Below are 18,214 nucleotides of genomic sequence, written 5' to 3'. Positions count from 1 at the left end.
ATTTTAAGCAGGCCATTCATATTCTAGTTACTCGGGAAACCAAAAAGACCTTCAGTAACTTTTCTCAATAAATCCGACGCTCTCACTTCCATCTCAGGGATGACCGATACAATAGAAATATCACATTTCAAAACGACGGTATTACTGGGTCAGGGGCCAAATTGCTTTGAGGCATCTACCAACATGCCTAAATAAATGGCTATTCCGTGCCAGAGTTTTGGGAACTATTAGAGCCTTCTTAGCTTATCAGCTTATGGTCATTGCGTGTTCTCTTTGCAAGGTGAGTCATTTCGATACTTTGCCACTTTATTTGACCTTAGAATCGAGAATAATTTTCTTCAGCCGACGTTGAGAATGTGTCAGTTAATATCAGGAATGCATTTTTCACAAACGAAGGAAGCACCGTTTACTTTTTATTGAGTGTTCTTAAAACATCTAAACTTTAGTATTAGTATGCACATGTTTTATTTTTCGACTGTGCCATTTTGCGCTAGTTGCACGGCACCCCGCTCGCTCGATTGTGTGATAATGATAAAGGTCTATCCCCAAAGTAGATAATTTTTTACATAAAAGGGATTACCAATTTAAATATTGACATTTTGCATTCTCTTTTTATGCTTTAAATTCCTCTTACGGACAAAAAAGACAGATTTATTCGAGGGTAGAGAGAAAGATAAGGACGTGTTTTCCTGCTTTTGATCGTAATGAATCTTTCATTCAAAAATTTGAGAATTATAATTCGTGCAGGAAACGATTAACCCCCCGTAGTCTAACTTGTATCATATATCTTCCTTTACAAATACAAGAAGAAATATTTTATTTTTATTTTTTTACTATTTTTCTTTTTGAGGATCTGATACGTCAAAAAATCGTACAAAATAGAGGTTTATGTGCTGTAGACGTGCAAAATTGCTAAGAATGACAAAGATCTCCTTAGAAACTACCTCTATAACCCGCATAATTCACCGCATAATATTATAGACAGATCACAAGTGCTGTTCAAAGAGGACCGTGGGAGTTGGGGTAGACATTTTGCCTTTGCAGAGGCATGAGAAAACATATTATCCTTTTACATAAGTAGTAAAAGTCCACCGAAAAAGTATATTGACGATAAACATAATTAACAAGAAATCTCAAGGTAGGCAATCAGATAATAAACTATTTCCCTTAGCATATATTTACATGCTAACAAAAGCAATGGAGCAATCACAAAATGACAAGACTGTTTTTTTTAATTCTTTCACGCTTCGTTAACCTTATTTGACTGTTGTCTTTAAAATATTCGGCTTTCCATGGCGTAGGTGCTAGCGGAAGATGCCTACATGTCCAAGAGTGTGCTTTAATCTACTTCGCCGGAAGGGTCAGGATTTTGGACCATCAGACAGCCCTCTACGAAGATGCCTGAACACATTTGACTTGACTTCGCTAGGTGTTGGAACCGTAGTCGGCGCGGGGTTGTATGTTGTTACTGGTGAATTGGCGCGAGATGTAGCAGGTCCAGCCGTTGTTATTTCGTTCTTTATCGCCGCAGTAGCTGCCCTGTTGTCTGGACTATGCTATGCCGAGTTCGGTTCCCGTATTCCAAAAGCAGGTTCTGCCTATGTGTATACTTATGTCACGTTAGGCGAACTTTTAGCATTCATTGTTGGCTGGAACATGATTCTAGAATATTTGATCGCGTCCGCGACTCTTGCTCGCTCGTGCAGTGAATATATCAATGCTATTTCCGGTGGGGCTATCTACAAGTTCTTCATGAGTGATATTGCTACTTGGCATGTGAAAGCTTTGGGGCCATTTCCTGATTTCCTTGCTCTAGCTATAGCTACAATAATCACAATAATCGTTTGTTTCGGTGTCAAGCACTCAGCATGGTTCAACAAAATCACCCTGCTCGTGAATATGGCAGTCATTGTGTTCACAATATGCGTTGGGTTATACTTCATCGACACATCCAACTGGTCTACCCCGAAGAAGTTCGCTCCGTACGGGGTAGGGGGCGTTCTTACTGCAGCCGGCAGCTGCTTTTACGCCTTTGTTGGATTCGACGCAATCGCGACAGCCGGTGAAGAAGCCATCGACCCCAAGCGCTCATTACCTCAAAGCATAATCCTTTCGCTTGCAGTGAGCTTCCTCGCATATTTCGGCGTGGCTACTATCCTTACACTAATCATCCCGTATCAAAACCTCAGCCATTTCGCACCCCTCGCCGAAGCCTTCGTCTCACGCGGTTTCCCCGCTGCTAAATATGTCATCTCAGTAGGCGCATTGTGCGCAACCTCCTGCTGCCTGATGTGCAACTCCTTCGCGGCCCCTCGAGTCGTGTACTCCATGGCGTCTGATGGGTTGCTCTTCCGGTTCTTCGCCCACGTGAACGATCGCACCCACGTACCTGTTCGAGCTGCTCTTGCTGATTACGTAGTGATTGGCACCCTGGCTGTTTTGCTGGACATCCGTCAGTTGGTAGAGATGTTGTCTATTGGTACGCTGGTTGCTTACTCCATGGTTGCTCTGGCGGTTCTGTTGACGCGCTATCAGGTAGGGGTGCCGAGTGTTACCTACAGCGATGACACGTCTAAGCAGCGCACACGAGTCTGGCTGAAGAAGATGTGCTGCCAGAAGGAACAGGATGAGCCGCCCACTGACTATCAAGGTAAAACGGTACCATACCCTTACCATGTAAGAACCCTATGGACTGCACTCTTTACCCTTTTCTATGTACCCCTCTCCCAATACCAATCATGCGTTAACAAGGAATTGATTGAGCCGCCCACTGACTATCATAATAATCCCTACCCTACCCTTAACATGTAAGACCCCTATGTACCACACCCTATGTACCCTTTTTCATGTACCCCAACCTCCCCAAATACCAATCATGCGTTAACAGGGAATTGATTGAGCCGCCCACTGACTATCATGATAATCCCTACCCTACCCTTAACATGTAAGACCCCTATGTACCACACCCTATGTACCGCTTTTCCATCTGTCTGCCCAAACCATAAATAATGCAGTGTAGACCGTTAACCGTATGCGTTTCTTAACTGAAGGTCTCACAGAATCAAGCGTGGAAGATAAAGAAGAAAGTCTTTCATCATTGGATCCCAAATCTGAGCCCACAGACAATACCAGCTGCCGTGCTTCCATAGCAACCACTGCACTCGTGCTAGGGATTCTGGGAATGTGCCTGACCATGACCCTCGCATTCCCAGGACTCAACAGCAAACGTGCCTGGGCCATTTTCCTTGCTTGCCTGTTTGGTCTCGTCATCATAGTGGCCCTGATGGTCCTCGAGAGACAGCCAAAGAATAATGCGACCTTCCCGTTCATGGTCCCTGCGTGCCCCTACCTTCCCGCGCTCACTGTGTTTGTCAACGTGCTCTTGATTGTCAAGCTCGACTACATGACGTATATCCGATTTGGATGCTGGCTAGCTTTAGGTGAGGCGTTAATTCTGAGGAAATATGACATTGTCCCTGAGAAGTCCCTTAAATATCTGTGGCTCTCTTCGTCACCCTCCTTCGCATCTGATATATCAAAATCTGTGTTTCGATCACTAAGCCCAGTGCAAACAGCGACAGCATTGCGGTTAAACATTAAGCCACTACATAAAGCCACTACATGCGTGACTGATTGTATAACTATCATGTTCTAACTTTGTTTCTCTAGGCCTGTTAATCTACGCCCTGTATGGCTACAGACACAGCATCGAGGGCCTCAAACAGGACGACAATCCAACACAGTACATCATACCACAGACCCCGCCCATCCAACAGATCGTAGAAGAACAGCATTTCGAAGAATGAACTACTCCCAAGGGGGGAGAAGAAGGGTGACCTTCAATTTGAAAGCAAAGGTTGTGTGCTAGCATCAAACATTAAGCGATATACGCTTTCAGTTTTACTCCATGATATCTTCTTGATATACATAGGCAGGCTACAGGCGAGGGTTCATAAAATTCAGCGTTAGAAAATCTTTTCGATAGTAATGCCTCACGCACTCCTAAATCTCCCTTCCCGACAAGTTGTAAATAGACAGAAACCCGAAAAGTGAATTATATTCTTGTTCTAATTTTAAAACGCTTCTATTGTTCACGTTTCTTCGAATTTCAAATACTATATCAGCATATCATATACATAGTATCGGGGTTTTGTTGTGTATAAGGTTATCTATAAACTATAGAGTTGAAGCCAGCATTAAGAGTACAGTGATAATAAGGTTAAAAATAAAGAATCTATCAATAAAGTTTAAATAAATAATGGTGCTTTCGTGTGAACCAAATGAAAAAGGCCGCCTGAATACCAATGGAACAGGAAAAATTTTTTTAGCTTTTTATTTTCAGTTTTGCTTCATAGTCCTGATTCAAATAATGATACTATCAATTACTGGATTGCTCCTCCATTCTTATACTTATACTATATTTTCGGAGTATTGAAAAAATTACCTTTTGCTCAATTTTATTTCCCTGTTTTTGCATGACACATGCAGATAACTTTTCCCCCAAATTGTATTGATACCATTTCCAAGAGTTATGTTCCCCTTGCTCTTTAAATAATATCAACCTATAGAAAATTGTATATCTAATTGTTGCGCGGAACATGAGGAATTACCGTTGCCTTTTTGTGTCATGCTTGTGCTCATTTGAACTATTTAGTGGAAATGAATAAATAAATGGAAAAAATAAATAAATGCTCTGCGCTGCTAGTTTCTTATAGCTACAGGGAGAGTCTTCTTCCCGCAGGGGGGGGAGGGGTTAGGCTGTTGTTGTTCTACATGCTGTGCCACAGGGATAGGCTGTAGTTTGATAAAGTCTGTCTTTTTGTGTGATGTCTCTGCGCCCTGTCTCGTGGCCTCGATACTGTAGCGGTATCCGTACAAACCATACAGCATCAGCCCTGGCAAGAGTCGAGTTCAGAAGTTAATTAAATCGGGCGCGTACCCAGGATTGGCTGAAGGGGGGGGGGGGGGGGGGGGCACAGTCATAGGTATCATATGGAAAAAGCATAGTATTTGAAGATTCCTTAATAAGAAATAACCCACTTTTTGGCCGCCAAGGGGGTGGGGGGGGGGTGGGGTGGGGTGCCTCTGTGTACGCGCCAGAGAATAAAGTTTCTTTTTTTTCTACATAGAGCGCAGTGATTGCATGCTGCATACCACCCCCCCGGTTGCATGCTGCAACTCCCCACCTCAATTGCATACTGCCCCCCTCTCCCTCCGATAGCATACTGTATCCCCCTTTGAAAAAAATCCTGGTTCCGCCCCATCTTTATTTATGCCTGGTGGGTATATATGAATTTATAAGCTTTAAATGAAAAAAAGAGAATATTTTGGCGAAACCAGTCCGAACGCCTCTAACATCCCTATGGTTGTTAACAAGTGGCTTTTTATCCTGAAAACGCGCCAATGAACTAGAGACGTTCTGGCTAAGAGACGTTTAAGGTGAACAGTTTGATGTAAAAAAAAATTGAAAAGAACATTACAACCCCTCACTCACCTATGATTAACCAAACGATAACCCTAACGAAGGCCTGGTATCCCAACATGACGACCAGCATGATATTTAGAAACACCCCGAGCAACGGCAAAAAAGGTGCGCAGGGTACCATAACAGGGAAGACGGCATCATTCCTCGGCTGCAGCACAAGCATCACCACACCCACCGCCGACACCATCCCAAAAACACCGACCAGGAACAGCGTCCAGGGATCAAAATTAGCGAGGGGTTGTAGCGACATGCTTAGAGTCATACACAAGCCAAGCATCCCTACTACGGCTATCACCATGGCGACGTTAGCACGGAGATTTGTGGCGGGGGTGGGGTACCATGGGGAGTGATCTTTCTTACGCTCGTAACATGTGACTTTATCGTCTTCCGTGTCATCTTTTGATGTCGAAGGCGTGTAGAAGACGTACCGTAGCCACTGGTCCGTCTTGCGCGTCTGTTCATTCACTTCGTACTTGACACTGGGCACCCCGACCTGGTAGCGCGTCATGATAACCGAGACCATTACCAGGTTATGCGCGAGTAAAGTCCCTAACCCTAACATCTTGATTAGTGCCTTGATGTCTAAAACCAGCGTAATTAGCCCCACTAGAATCGCGTCTATGAGCGCAGAGCGCGCAGGAATGCGACCCTCCGCCGTTAGGTTCCCGAAAAACCCAAACACGAATCCCTCCGTGGCCAGTAAGTAAGTCTGTCTGGACACGGCAAATAATAACGATAATAGCGCACCGAAACCGGAAGTAATTCCACCAAAAATGATGACGTAACGTGTAACGGGATGTGACGACACAGAAAAAGCTTCCGCCATGCTGATTCCTCGTGGTACCATAAGCATTATGATCACGCTTCCTCCCCACACAAATAACGTCCCTACAGCCATCGATAAGAGAATCCCCAACGGCGAACGTGTCTGGGATTCTTCCGTTTCTCCTGTTGCTATAGTGACGAGTTCCAGGTTTGAGCATGCGTAGTAGGCCATCGCAGCTGCGGCGAATGTCTCCCTGACATGATTAGTGCTGATAGAATCGTTGCGTGGTAAGTACTCGAGCCAGTGCCCGGCGTTGACCAGTCCTGCGAGTACCATCAAGCTCAATGCTGTGATTGTAGTGAGGAAGAAAGCGGCGTAAAGTCTTCTGGTACACTTTGGACCCACGCACATTAATGCCCCTGCTACTACAGCAAGAAGTGGGGATAGAATATCTGGGACAGTCCCTACTCCTTTCACTTCCCAAGTTATGGCACTGACCTCAGTGGCTGTGTATATAGTCCCATTACACAATACATGGATGTATTGAGAACACAGCTTCGTCGCACTTGCCGCTGCGAGGAGATGCTCTAGGAGCAGACTCCAGCCGACCGAGTAACCCCATATCTCTCCCAGTGCGACGTAACAATACACATACGCGCAGCCACACATCTGAACTCGACTACAGAACTCCGCGTAACACAACGCAGCGATCGATAAGCTCAACGTCATCATGAACAATCCCAGAACTACTAGCGGCCCGTGTGTGACGTCACCGGATATGACGTAAATACAAATGGCCATCAGGGGTATGGTGCTGAGGTAGGCGAGATCTCGCACATGTAGAGAGGGGCGCAGGAGGCTGTCGGGAAACCAGGGATCTGGAGCACGACGCCGAGTAAAACTGGTGACTAGTGTCGTCATAAAACGGTTGATTACCTCGCAAAATGGCGTGCAAAACATCGAGAAGTCTAAAAGGAAAAGAGCAACTGATATTTTATTAAAGGTCGAGACTAAATAAAAAGTGTTTTCAATAATTAAAACAAATGTAAATAAATAACACAAAAAGGACAGTTATTTATAAAAACAATTTAGAATAGTGTCATTTTTAGAATGGAATACCCTTCTCTTTTTCTCTTTTGGTTAGTTGGAGCCTAAATAAAACACATTTTCCCTTATTACATTGACTGGCGAGTAATACCGTATTAAGTTATAGCAAACGTCTTAGTTTGACCAGTATATTTACAAATTGCCGATAAAAGATTACTTGAAAGATATAGACTGCGCCAGCTTTTCCAAATCTAATCCTCAAGAAATAGTCAAACGTGGACTTACCTTGGAACCTTTCGCGAGTCTTTGTGACCCACATTTTGTCAGATAAATGTTAAAAACCCCGGTCAAATTTTGTGGAAAAATAAAAATGTGCTGAAAATGCGTATCTCGTGTTGGTGCTCAAGGCAACGGGAACTTCCGGATGCTATGCATGCTCTGTGCTCGTCTGTCCATATGCGGGGGCGCAGAAACGATTTTAGCATTAAATTAATAACACTCCTTACTCCGAGATAAAAATTATTTCAGTTTCTAAAAATGGCTGTAACCCAGGATTGAATATTTATCATGACAGCCCATTGTACTCACATCAAAGAATGACTGAATTAGTGGTCTAAACTGAAATCTTTGTCGTTTTGTATCACAAAAGGTTAGTCGAGTAAGTAATGATTAGCATTTGCTATAATGGGCATTTGAGTATGATTATTATTCATGAGGCCTGTGCCAGTTTCGGTGTATATACACTGGTATCCATCCGCAAGTATACACCTATTTCAATAAAAGTTGTCAGTGCAAATGGCAAATGGCAATCGGAAGAGGGCAGTTCTAAGACCAATAACTGCTTATGGGTATATTTTTTGTAAGAATAATAATGATAGGTAATATAATCGCAGAAATTATTCACGTTTCTACAGTCAGTAGAAATTTGACAAGTTCTATGGCGTTTTTTGATAGGAGAACTACCATTTGACAAATCGCCATTTGCCGTTTGCACTGACAACGTTATTTGAAATAGGTTACAGGACTGGAGCGGTTTCTAGCATCGCATCGCCACTGCCGTGCGATCTGATTGCTCATCAGTACAATGTTATTATTTAAAGACTCAATGTCAATAAGATGTAAATTATTAGTGAACTAGAGCCACTGAATCAATCAATCCTACTATAAGACCGACTTCAATCTATTGCTAAAGCATAAAATAACATAAAGATGAGGAAAATATCGTCATACACACTCTAGTAAAGACACACTAGTATTAAAAATAAAACCGAAATCACTGTGCTTCACAAAATATGATACAGAATCTTTAGAAAAACTGTGATTGGTCACTTTGTTTGCGCACTGTGATTGGTCACTTTGTTGCGCACTGTGATTGGTCACTTTGTTGCGCACTGTGATTGGTCACTTTGTTTGCGCACTGTGATTGTCACTTTGTTTCCGCACTGTGATTGGTCACTTTGTTCTGCATGGTTTTGAGCGAGAGTTTTGAGTTGAACTACCATTTTTATAACTAATCTTACCTTAGAATAGAAACATAACATAACAAGCATGACAAGAATAAAACCACACGTCTTTATTAGTTACTTTAACACAGAAAATTACAAACAAAGGTTTTTTTGCTTTGAACCTCACTGTCAAGCAGTTCAGGTAACATTTGAAAAGAAATACTTCACAAATAAATATTCTAAATATATCTTGTTTATATGTAAAGGCATGAACGTTTACTGAAATACAACACTTAAACATAACCTAGTCTACCTTTGGTATGAACTTATTTTGTTACACTTGAAACTTATTTCAATTTTCTCTTCTAGAATGGGTTTTTTCACGACAGTCGCACACTCTCAACCATTTCTTTACAAATTCAAATCGAAAATAACACAAGATGATTCCTGTAAAAGAGCATTTGATATCAGACTCAAAAGATGGCGGAACAAGACACGCTGCCCTATTTGGGCTTGTGAATGAACCTGAGGGAGAAGTAGGCCAAAGCCCTGAAGACTATGCAGAATGGTAAGAGATATGCAACATTTTCGCCAAGGGAAGAGTGGATTCCTAGCTCATGTAGCACTTCAGTGCCGGTGATCCATGTGCCGTTCTTGCAGGATGCATAGGCAGAAACCTCGCTACATCTGTAGAAAAACCATTATCATCATTATCATTACCATCATTATCACCACTATCATTATCATCACCATCATTATCATCGCCATCATTATCATTACCATCATTATCACCACTATCATTATCATCACCATCATTATCATCACCACTTTCACCAACACTATCGTTTTGATAGTACTTTTATTGACAGAGCAGTTATATTATATTTTGTAAAAACAAGCAGCTTGCAGTGATGAGGAGTGCTTCAAATAAACAGCCTGGGTTTTATCAGTTTTTTTTGCGGGATTTTATTGGCTTGTATGCTTTGTGTATACAAAAATTATTCATCGAATTATCTATCCTTGGTCTAAGTCTTGTGCTCAGAATATATCATTATCATCATCATCATCATCATCATCCAGTCACCAACATTAGAAGCGAACTTAAGATCTACGATGGCAAGCACGCTACCACATTTTTCTTTTAGCGTGCGGGGAAATACGTGTGCAACGTCATGAATATGATTACCTGAACGGAGGCGAAGTAGCAAACTCGGCGATCACGCAACCTCTGTATGTGTACGTCATGAATGACAAATACTCGAACCATTCCAGCCACCAAGGGATGTGTTGTTGATAGAAGCCCCCTAATAACATCATAGTCAAGCCGAATATCGCAGCCACCGTGATGCATTTCTTAAAATCCATGATGGAAGCGCTGATACACAAGCCAATAGACTGCGGAGGAGAGAAGTATGTGAAATAACGTCTTGAACATAAACTAAGCCACATATTTCTGGACTGTAGGTTTATGTTTATGTACTTCCGCCTTATGTGTTTGTGAGTAAATAAACTACATTCTAGGGTTGGCGCCTGATAAGAAAACATTGTGGTTAATCCAGGCCCTGGACATCCCCTTCAGACAGGATTGATTCTAACTTAATTGCGGGAATTTTCAAAATTAAAGATGAAAAATAGACTATAAGGGCCGGAATCGCAGATTATTGGACCGGGCGCCAGCAAATCAGAGTGCGCGATTTGATGGACGCCGAACGCGGTAAATATTGATAGTTACCTGCGCAGTGATGCTAGTAAGTAGAAGTACAGAGAGATGCGTAAGAAACGCCACGCTCTCGTTCAAGCCGCACATCCAGTAGGCCACTAGCATGAAGCCGATAGGCTGACAAACTACTAGCGGGAGCTCACTGAACAGCTTGGCGAAGTAATACGCGGACAGCCTGTAGTAACCAGCAGCTCGTTCCTTGTTGATGATCGTACGTTCTGCAGGGACTAGAAAGAAGAGAGATCATCAGAAATGTAACGGAGTGAGGAAGAGGAAGACTTAAATACCATTTCACAAATGATGTCAAATACGTTCAGGAATATTGAATAAATTGCTGCTTATTTCTTATTTGAATCTGTATTATACTTAGACTTATATAGACAAGGTCTGTAGCATGTTTGCTGAATGAAAATGTGCCTTAAACTCCCAATTCATCTTATCTAGCCCTCCTTACCCTAGGATAACTGAAGGGTTCTACTTACAAGAAACCAATGCTGAGAACATTGGGTTGAGGTTCCAGTAGACGATGACGAAAAAGACCACTGCGTATCGGTCTCGTATGGTCTCCTCGGTGTACGGAATGCGAAACCAGATGAGTCCAACGATGATGGATAAAACAAAAGTCTAGAGGAGACAACGGGCACACAACGAATAACGATAAATAAAAAGGAACGATTTGTATTGTATCTCAGCCAAAGGGACAAATAAAACTACGTTTAGCTTCTCTCACACCCAAAGGGAAGGAAATGTAAAATGTGGACGTTCGAGTTTATAAGTCAAAGATGTTAAAAAATGTTGTGTTTGTTTGGGTTGGATGTCATGGTCCCAACGGCCCACATGGCTCATGCATCAGAAACAACTTCAAAAATCGAGTGTACAGTAACGGAAAAAGGCTTGCACCTCGAAGATCAAATGGCGCAATCGCATGTAAGAGGTCATCATCTGTGCTACAGCACTAGGACATTAGAGCTAAAGCCAGCAAGTATAAGTTAGGAAAGACAAATTAAGAGGTGGACTTAATGTGACTAAGATGTGCACATTAAAATACAATACCGTATGTACCTGGATAAAGTTCAGCTTTGACAGTATCTCTGGCTTCGATTGCTTGAACGTTCTCTCGGTCAGAACAGTGAACTGCGTCCAAAATGACGTCACCCAACCAGTATGCACGTCAGTATAATCATCATCATCGTCATTATCATCATCAACGTTAAGCTTTACATCTGAGACAGCAGTCTTCTTGAAAGATACCAGTGTTACTTCGTCTGTTAGTTTCTTAGAATGTGAATTCGGTCGGTGGAGATCTCTATTTTTGACTTTGTGATCCTCTTGCTTGATGGCGCTCCCGTTTATGACGCCGTTAAGTTTTGAGCTTGTGTGCGTGTCTGGGCTTGCCTCATTCATAAGCTCGGTGTCCGATCCAATGTCTGATCCAAACGGTATCCTGTTGTCGGAGGTGTCTTCATTGTCAGAATCCTGGAATGAGAGGTTCTCCTGCGATAGGACAGTGGCAAGATCTTTAGACGAAGCAGTAGGGAGACCATCTTCTGTCAAGTGATTAAAACCATTTATTTCAACCATCTCTAGATCATTTTCTGCCCTACTACTTTCTTTTATGGATTCACTTGTTTTTCCACTAGATAACGGTATACCACTATGATTAAGATATGATTTCTTCTGCTCTTTTGATCTAAAAGGAAAGGAAAAAAATTAACTCTTCCAAAGAGAAACCTGTGTATAATTTAGTGGAAATACTACAAATAACTTAGTAATTAATGTTTTTGTATATGTATTATTACATTTTATGATAAAAAATGAAATAGACTTGAACAACAACATTTTTCTTTTCTCACCTTTTTGCCCAGGATTCCACGATTCTATTTTCCACCTCACTTCCAGCCGTAACTTTCTCCACTTAACATTTAAAATGAGAGAGAAATATGAGTTTCAAAAGGGCGTTTTGGGGCGGTTTAGTGTAAATGGGTTAAGTACAAGAAAATGTAGGCATTGCCGCCTGTTATCTTACTTTCTGCAATCTACTTACAAATAAAATCGGCCGGGTTGAAGTGTGGCGCACATATAAGGTTGATACTTTCGAAAAATTCCAGTACTTTGGACGCTTTGCCGTAATATGCCATCTGTTGAACAAAACGGTTAATTAAACTACCCTTTGAGTACAATGTAATGCAAAGGACTTGTTTGAAGTGCTATACCCTAGAATATTTAGATTACATTTTTTTAGTTCTACAGTGTTCAAAAGACTGAGACCTTGTTAACAATCGGCCAAGATTTCTGAGATTTTTAATTTTGTAGTTGTGTACACAAAATACTACCTACCACATTACAATACTGACCATCTAAACCCACCAAATCACAATACTGACTAACATAACCTACCTGGCCATTGCAGAGTAAGAGAAGTTTATCAAATAAGTGATAGATCTGACTTGAGGGCTGGTGAATACTCGTCACAATAGTCTTTTTCTCCTTCAGGCAGTAATCTTGTAAAGTCTTGATAAGGTTCATGGCATTACTCGAGTCTAAACCAGATGTGGGCTCCTGTAAAGTACACAAACTTGTTAGTGAATGGTCTGTCTGTCTGTCTGTTTGTCTGCCTGCCTGCCTGCCTGCCTGCCTGCCTGCCTGCCTGCCTGCCTGCCTGCCTGCCTGCCTGCCTGCCTGCCTGCCTGCCTGCCTGCCTGCCTGCCTGCCTGCCTGCCTGCCTGCCTGCCTGCCTGCCTGCCTGCCTGCCTGCCTGCCTGCCTGCCTGCCTGCCTGCCTGCCTGCCTGCCTGCCTGCCTGCCTGCCTGCCTGCCTGCCTGCCTGCCTGCCTGCCTGCCTGCCTGCCTGCCTGCCTGCCTGCCTGCCTGCCTGCCTGCCTGCCTGCCTGCCTGCCTGCCTGCCTGCCTGCCTGCCTGCCTGCCTGCCTGCCTGCCTGCCTGCCTGCCTGCCTGCCTGCCTGCCTGCCTGCCTGCCTGCCTGCCTGCCTGCCTGCCTGCCTGCCTGCCTGCCTGCCTGCCTGCCTGCCTGCCTGCCTGCCTGCCTGCCTGCCTGCCTGCCTGCCTGCCTGCCTGCCTGCCTGCCTGCCTGCCTGCCTGCCTGCCTGCCTGCCTGCCTGCCTGCCTGCCTGCCTGCCTGCCTGCCTGCCTGCCTGCCTGCCTGCCTGCCTGCCTGCCTGCCTGCCTGCCTGCCTGCCTGCCTGCCTGCCTGCCTGCCTGCCTGCCTGCCTGCCTGCCTGCCTGCCTGCCTGCCTGCCTGCCTGCCTGCCTGCCTGCCTGCCTGCCTGCCTGCCTGCCTGCCTGCCTGCCTGCCTGCCTGCCTGCCTGCCTGCCTGCCTGCCTGCCTGCCTGCCTGCCTGCCTGCCTGCCTGCCTGCCTGCCTGCCTGCCTGCCTGCCTGCCTGCCTGCCTGCCTGCCTGCCTGCCTGCCTGCCTGCCTGCCTGCCTGCCTGCCTGCCTGCCTGCCTGCCTGCCTGCCTGCCTGCCTGCCTGCCTGCCTGCCTGCCTGCCTGCCTGCCTGCCTGCCTGCCTGCCTGCCTGCCTGCCTGCCTGCCTGCCTGCCTGCCTGCCTGCCTGCCTGCCTGCCTGCCTGCCTGCCTGCCTGCCTGCCTGCCTGCCTGCCTGCCTGCCTGCCTGCCTGCCTGCCTGCCTGCCTGCCTGCCTGCCTGCCTGCCTGCCTGCCTGCCTGCCTGCCTGCCTGCCTGCCTGCCTGCCTGCCTGCCTGCCTGCCTGCCTGCCTGCCTGCCTGCCTGCCTGCCTGCCTGCCTGCCTGCCTGCCTGCCTGCCTGCCTGCCTGCCTGCCTGCCTGCCTGCCTGCCTGCCTGCCTGCCTGCCTGCCTGCCTGCCTGCCTGCCTGCCTGCCTGCCTGCCTGCCTGCCTGCCTGCCTGCCTGCCTGCCTGCCTGCCTGCCTGCCTGCCTGCCTGCCTGCCTGCCTGCCTGCCTGCCTGCCTGCCTGCCTGCCTGCCTGCCTGCCTGCCTGCCTGCCTGCCTGCCTGCCTGCCTGCCTGCCTGCCTGCCTGCCTGCCTGCCTGCCTGCCTGCCTGCCTGCCTGCCTGCCTGCCTGCCTGCCTGCCTGCCTGCCTGCCTGCCTGCCTGCCTGCCTGCCTGCCTGCCTGCCTGCCTGCCTGCCTGCCTGCCTGCCTGCCTGCCTGCCTGCCTGCCTGCCTGCCTGCCTGCCTGCCTGCCTGCCTGCCTGCCTGCCTGCCTGCCTGCCTGCCTGCCTGCCTGCCTGCCTGCCTGCCTGTCTGTCTGTCTGTCTGTCTGTCTGTCTGTCTGTCTGTCTGTCTGTCAACTCACATCAAGAAAGATCAGAGATGGATTGATGATGAGTTCACAGCCAATGTTAGCTCTTTTTTTCTCACCTAGAATGAAAAATAGTGTAAATAAAAAATTACAAACAAATGGTTAATATCATGTTTGTACCTCCAGAAAGGCCTCGTTCCATTGGGCTACCAATGCCTGGGAAAAAGAAAACAAAACATTGAATAATTCTAATAGAAATTTGATTATCATTAAAAAAAAACAACATGTGGACATACATGTATGGAGGCACTTTGACAAGTCCAAAATCTTTACAATTTCATCAACCTGAAATTACAGTACAAAGATTTATATAAAATATGTTAATGTATGAACTTGTAGTTCTAGAGCAGGTGCAATGCAGCTAGTTAGCCTTGGGTAGAGGAGGTACATGCAAAGAAGGAGGAGAATGTTGTGATTTTGAAAGATATATTTAGTGGGGTCCAGGTACAAGTATTCCTGGACATAATAAGTTATTTTCAGAGTTCTAGGATCTGTTCTATGCCTTGCATTACCTTTTGTAGTTTTTGTGCCTTTGATAAGGTATCTGGGAGTCTGAGCATTGCTGAATACTGTTAATGAATATACAAAAACTTTATTAACACAGGCAGAGCGTAGCAAGCTTCAAAATATTGGAGAGGCATGTTACAGAGACACTAAAAATAGTGTTATGGCAAAGCCCCACCCCTAGAGGAAATTTTCTAAACATTTTGGGGAGCACTTACCCCCAGTGCCCCACCCTGTGAAATGGCCCTGAACATGCACTAGCTTATGTACTACAGTGGAACCTGGATTTTACGGGAGAAAGAAAATGCACTGTAGAATCGAGGTATTGTTACAAAGAGGTCCTGGATTTTACGATATAAAGGAAAATCCTTTGAAAGTATAGCCGGCTGTTTTCTGGTTTTTGCCAGCTCTTTTTTCTGTATTCCCCTTTCATATTTTGAGTATGCAGGCTTTTTTCCCCACCAAAATCTAGAAAGCTGGCAAAATCTAGCAGATTTAAAAAAGTTTTTTTGAACCCTGACTGTATGTACTAATGCTGTGCATATAGGTGCCTTAAAATTTTTCTCTCTTTGTTAGAGAGAATCAGTAAAGTTGTTGTATGGAATCAAAATTACGCTTGGGAAAACAGATTTGTATTGTAAAATTGAGAATATTGTTGTATCATTGTAACATCCAGGTTGTCGTAAATCAAGCATAATAAAATCTGTTCCACTTTACCTTACATTAGGTTAATTTCAGTTTTTTTTTAATTCTTCTCTTTGATAAAAGGTTTACCGTTAGAGTCTCTTTCAGTGTGAGATGAGAAAAGAATATATCCTCTTGCATGACATAACCAATTCTCTTTTTGAGCTTTTTGTTCATGTGTTTCCCATTAATAAGTACATCTCCAGCATCTTTTGCCATTCTTCCTGCAAGCACATTCAGCAATGTGGTCTTCCCAGAGCCTATAAAGACAAAAAATATAAATGTTCATGGATTATGCAATGATTCAAAAAGCGGGTGCTTATTTTATTTCTCCATTCTTGGGGGTGGGGGGGGGAGGGAGGGGTGGGGGGGGAGGGGCTATTTGAGAGGGGTGTTTTTTGGGGGAGAGGGGACACCGTGCTTATTTTATTTCGGCAGAAAATACCAGCTTCTGAATTGATTGAGAACCAAATTTTATTTGCGATAAACTAAAACGACAGTAAAAATGCTGTTAGAATTAATACAGTACATTCATGCAAGTATTTCATTGCTTATAATATATATATATATATACATACAAATGTATTTTTCCTAACTTTCTGTTGTTTTCCCTCTCTTTGGTCTATATCCTGAAGAATTCTAAATGTGAAAACTTATTAAATTCTATAGCTTGGATCTGTTAATAGTAAATTTTCTTTTTATATTGTCATAATTCTGTAAAATTGTAAGGAAATGACTTTCACCACCGGTAGAATTCTGTTCACATAGCTTGGATAGCATAACCTTGGCCTCTTTGAAGGCTTGTAGTGGTGGAAGGGTTTAGTGGTTCTGGATACAGTACTTTGATTTGGAGAAGGATTAGTGATATACTTCACAAGGAGATTACATTAGATAATCTTTAATGATTATGATTGTATAACTGCAGTAATTTTTCTTTGGGACATTTTATAATGCAAATATTTAAAGTCTGCTTTTGATTAAAAAACATGAGAAAGCTAATTAATTAAGCTAATCAAGCAAAATAGCTAATCTAATTAAGCCAGTTGATGCAAATTCTACTTTAATTCGTGTATAGTGTGTCAAGAACTTCTGAAGTGTTCAACAGTTTTTAGAACAGTTTATTGCAGTGTTGATTGCAGAGAATGTAAGGGGAGAAAAGATTTCCAAGTGTGAGGGGCATGGCTGGCATGCTGTCCTGGGGAGAGTTTTATGGCTTCAAGCTGAAAGATTAATGGATTACTTAGATTCCCTGTATTTCTCAGGTTTTATAGTGCTAGCAAGGAAATAACTGTTGTGTAAAAATTAAATAAGAAAAAATGCATGCATTAGATCAGCTTAGATATCAGAATTGAAGACAGACATCAAATAACCAAGATTACGTAATAAGTACGGAGCACTTGAAGCTGTCAATGCATGCCCTAAGATTATACACATATATCTCTTACAAAATCTATATTCATGATATTAATGTTACATCTAAGTGTTTATTGATAAATTAGCTATATTTTATTGATTTTATTTTGATTTCTTATTTGGGCTCCTGTAATAGTATTTAACTTAATTTACTTAAATATAGACAGTGTGCCAAAAAACGATACGATCTGACTGTTTCTTTCCTTATACAATCAAAGAGAGAAAAACAGTATCTTCTATAGTATTTGAAGAAATATACGGTGCAACCCTGTTCGAGATTGGTATTACCATCTAGGGGAAAAATTACGTTCAATACGGACAACAACAACAAGCTTACCGCTTGGACCCATCAATGCAAGCATCTCTCCAGGTCGAACTTTGCCATTTATAGTCTTCAAAATTTCCCTTCCATTGATTGAGACACCGATATTCTTGAAATCAAGAAATATCGGCACATTGTGATCGACCATTTTCTGGCGAGTGGAAAGAACCTATCCCTAAAATTTGTCTAATTTTCTGAACTACGAAGCTCAGAAGGCAGTATAAAAAAAAAGTCTAATTGGGTACAAGGAATGTGATTGGTGCAAAAATACAAATCTCTTCAGTACGAGGTTTTCTATTGGTGGGATCGCAGATTATTTTTATGGACAGTTGGTGGTGCAACAAATATACCGTGAAGGTTATCTTGAGCTCGTGGTGCAATAGAGAAGATTACGTAATACATAAGGCATATTACGAAGTTGAATGATATCGATACCATCGAAAATTATTTCGTTTCGTGGTGAAATTCTTTTGTATAACCATTTTGGCGGGGTATTCTGAAGTTGCTCTTGCTGAATCAAAAACAAA

General features: G+C 43.6%; 3 protein-coding genes across 4 annotated transcripts; 1 reads left to right on the top strand and 2 right to left on the bottom strand.

Moving 5' to 3' along the window:
* The first annotated feature begins 77 nt into the window (after positions 1-77).
* Positions 78-4,259, top strand: LOC116618716 (high affinity cationic amino acid transporter 1). Of its 2 annotated transcripts, none has more exons than XM_032382746.2 (4): positions 78-280; positions 1,302-2,650; positions 3,051-3,440; positions 3,670-4,259. In XM_032382746.2, exons 2-4 carry the CDS (start codon positions 1,315-1,317, stop codon positions 3,804-3,806), a joined length of 1,863 nt encoding a protein of 620 aa, XP_032238637.1. In that variant the 5' UTR covers positions 78-280; positions 1,302-1,314; the 3' UTR covers positions 3,807-4,259. The 2 variants fall into 2 exon arrangements, with proteins under 2 accessions (XP_032238637.1, XP_032238639.1); XM_032382748.2 differs by lacking the exon at positions 78-280 and adding an exon at positions 861-1,138.
* On the bottom strand, positions 4,042-7,934 carry LOC5513236 (probable cationic amino acid transporter). The gene is made up of 3 exons (XM_001633462.3): positions 7,584-7,934; positions 5,495-7,219; positions 4,042-4,895 (listed from the first exon to the last, which is right to left on the bottom strand). The coding sequence occupies exons 1-3, from the start codon at positions 7,615-7,617 to the stop codon at positions 4,702-4,704; spliced, it is 1,953 nt and encodes a 650-aa protein (XP_001633512.3). The 5' UTR covers positions 7,618-7,934; the 3' UTR covers positions 4,042-4,701.
* A 922-nt stretch (positions 7,935-8,856) lies between these two features.
* Positions 8,857-18,006, bottom strand: LOC5513269 (ABC transporter G family member 21). The gene is made up of 14 exons (XM_032382745.2): positions 17,703-18,006; positions 16,043-16,212; positions 15,277-15,333; positions 15,001-15,049; positions 14,885-14,920; positions 14,759-14,823; positions 12,861-13,022; positions 12,508-12,601; positions 12,317-12,377; positions 11,526-12,153; positions 10,946-11,087; positions 10,476-10,690; positions 9,930-10,138; positions 8,857-9,430 (listed from the first exon to the last, which is right to left on the bottom strand). Exons 1-14 carry the CDS (start codon positions 17,833-17,835, stop codon positions 9,247-9,249), a joined length of 2,205 nt encoding a protein of 734 aa, XP_032238636.1. The 5' UTR covers positions 17,836-18,006; the 3' UTR covers positions 8,857-9,246.
* Between the last annotated feature and the right edge of the window lie 208 nt (positions 18,007-18,214).

This window comes from Nematostella vectensis, chromosome 3 (genome assembly GCF_932526225.1).
Source record: "Nematostella vectensis chromosome 3, jaNemVect1.1, whole genome shotgun sequence".
NCBI lineage: Eukaryota > Metazoa > Cnidaria > Anthozoa > Actiniaria > Edwardsiidae > Nematostella > Nematostella vectensis.
This window is presented reverse-complemented; position numbering and strand designations above follow the sequence as displayed.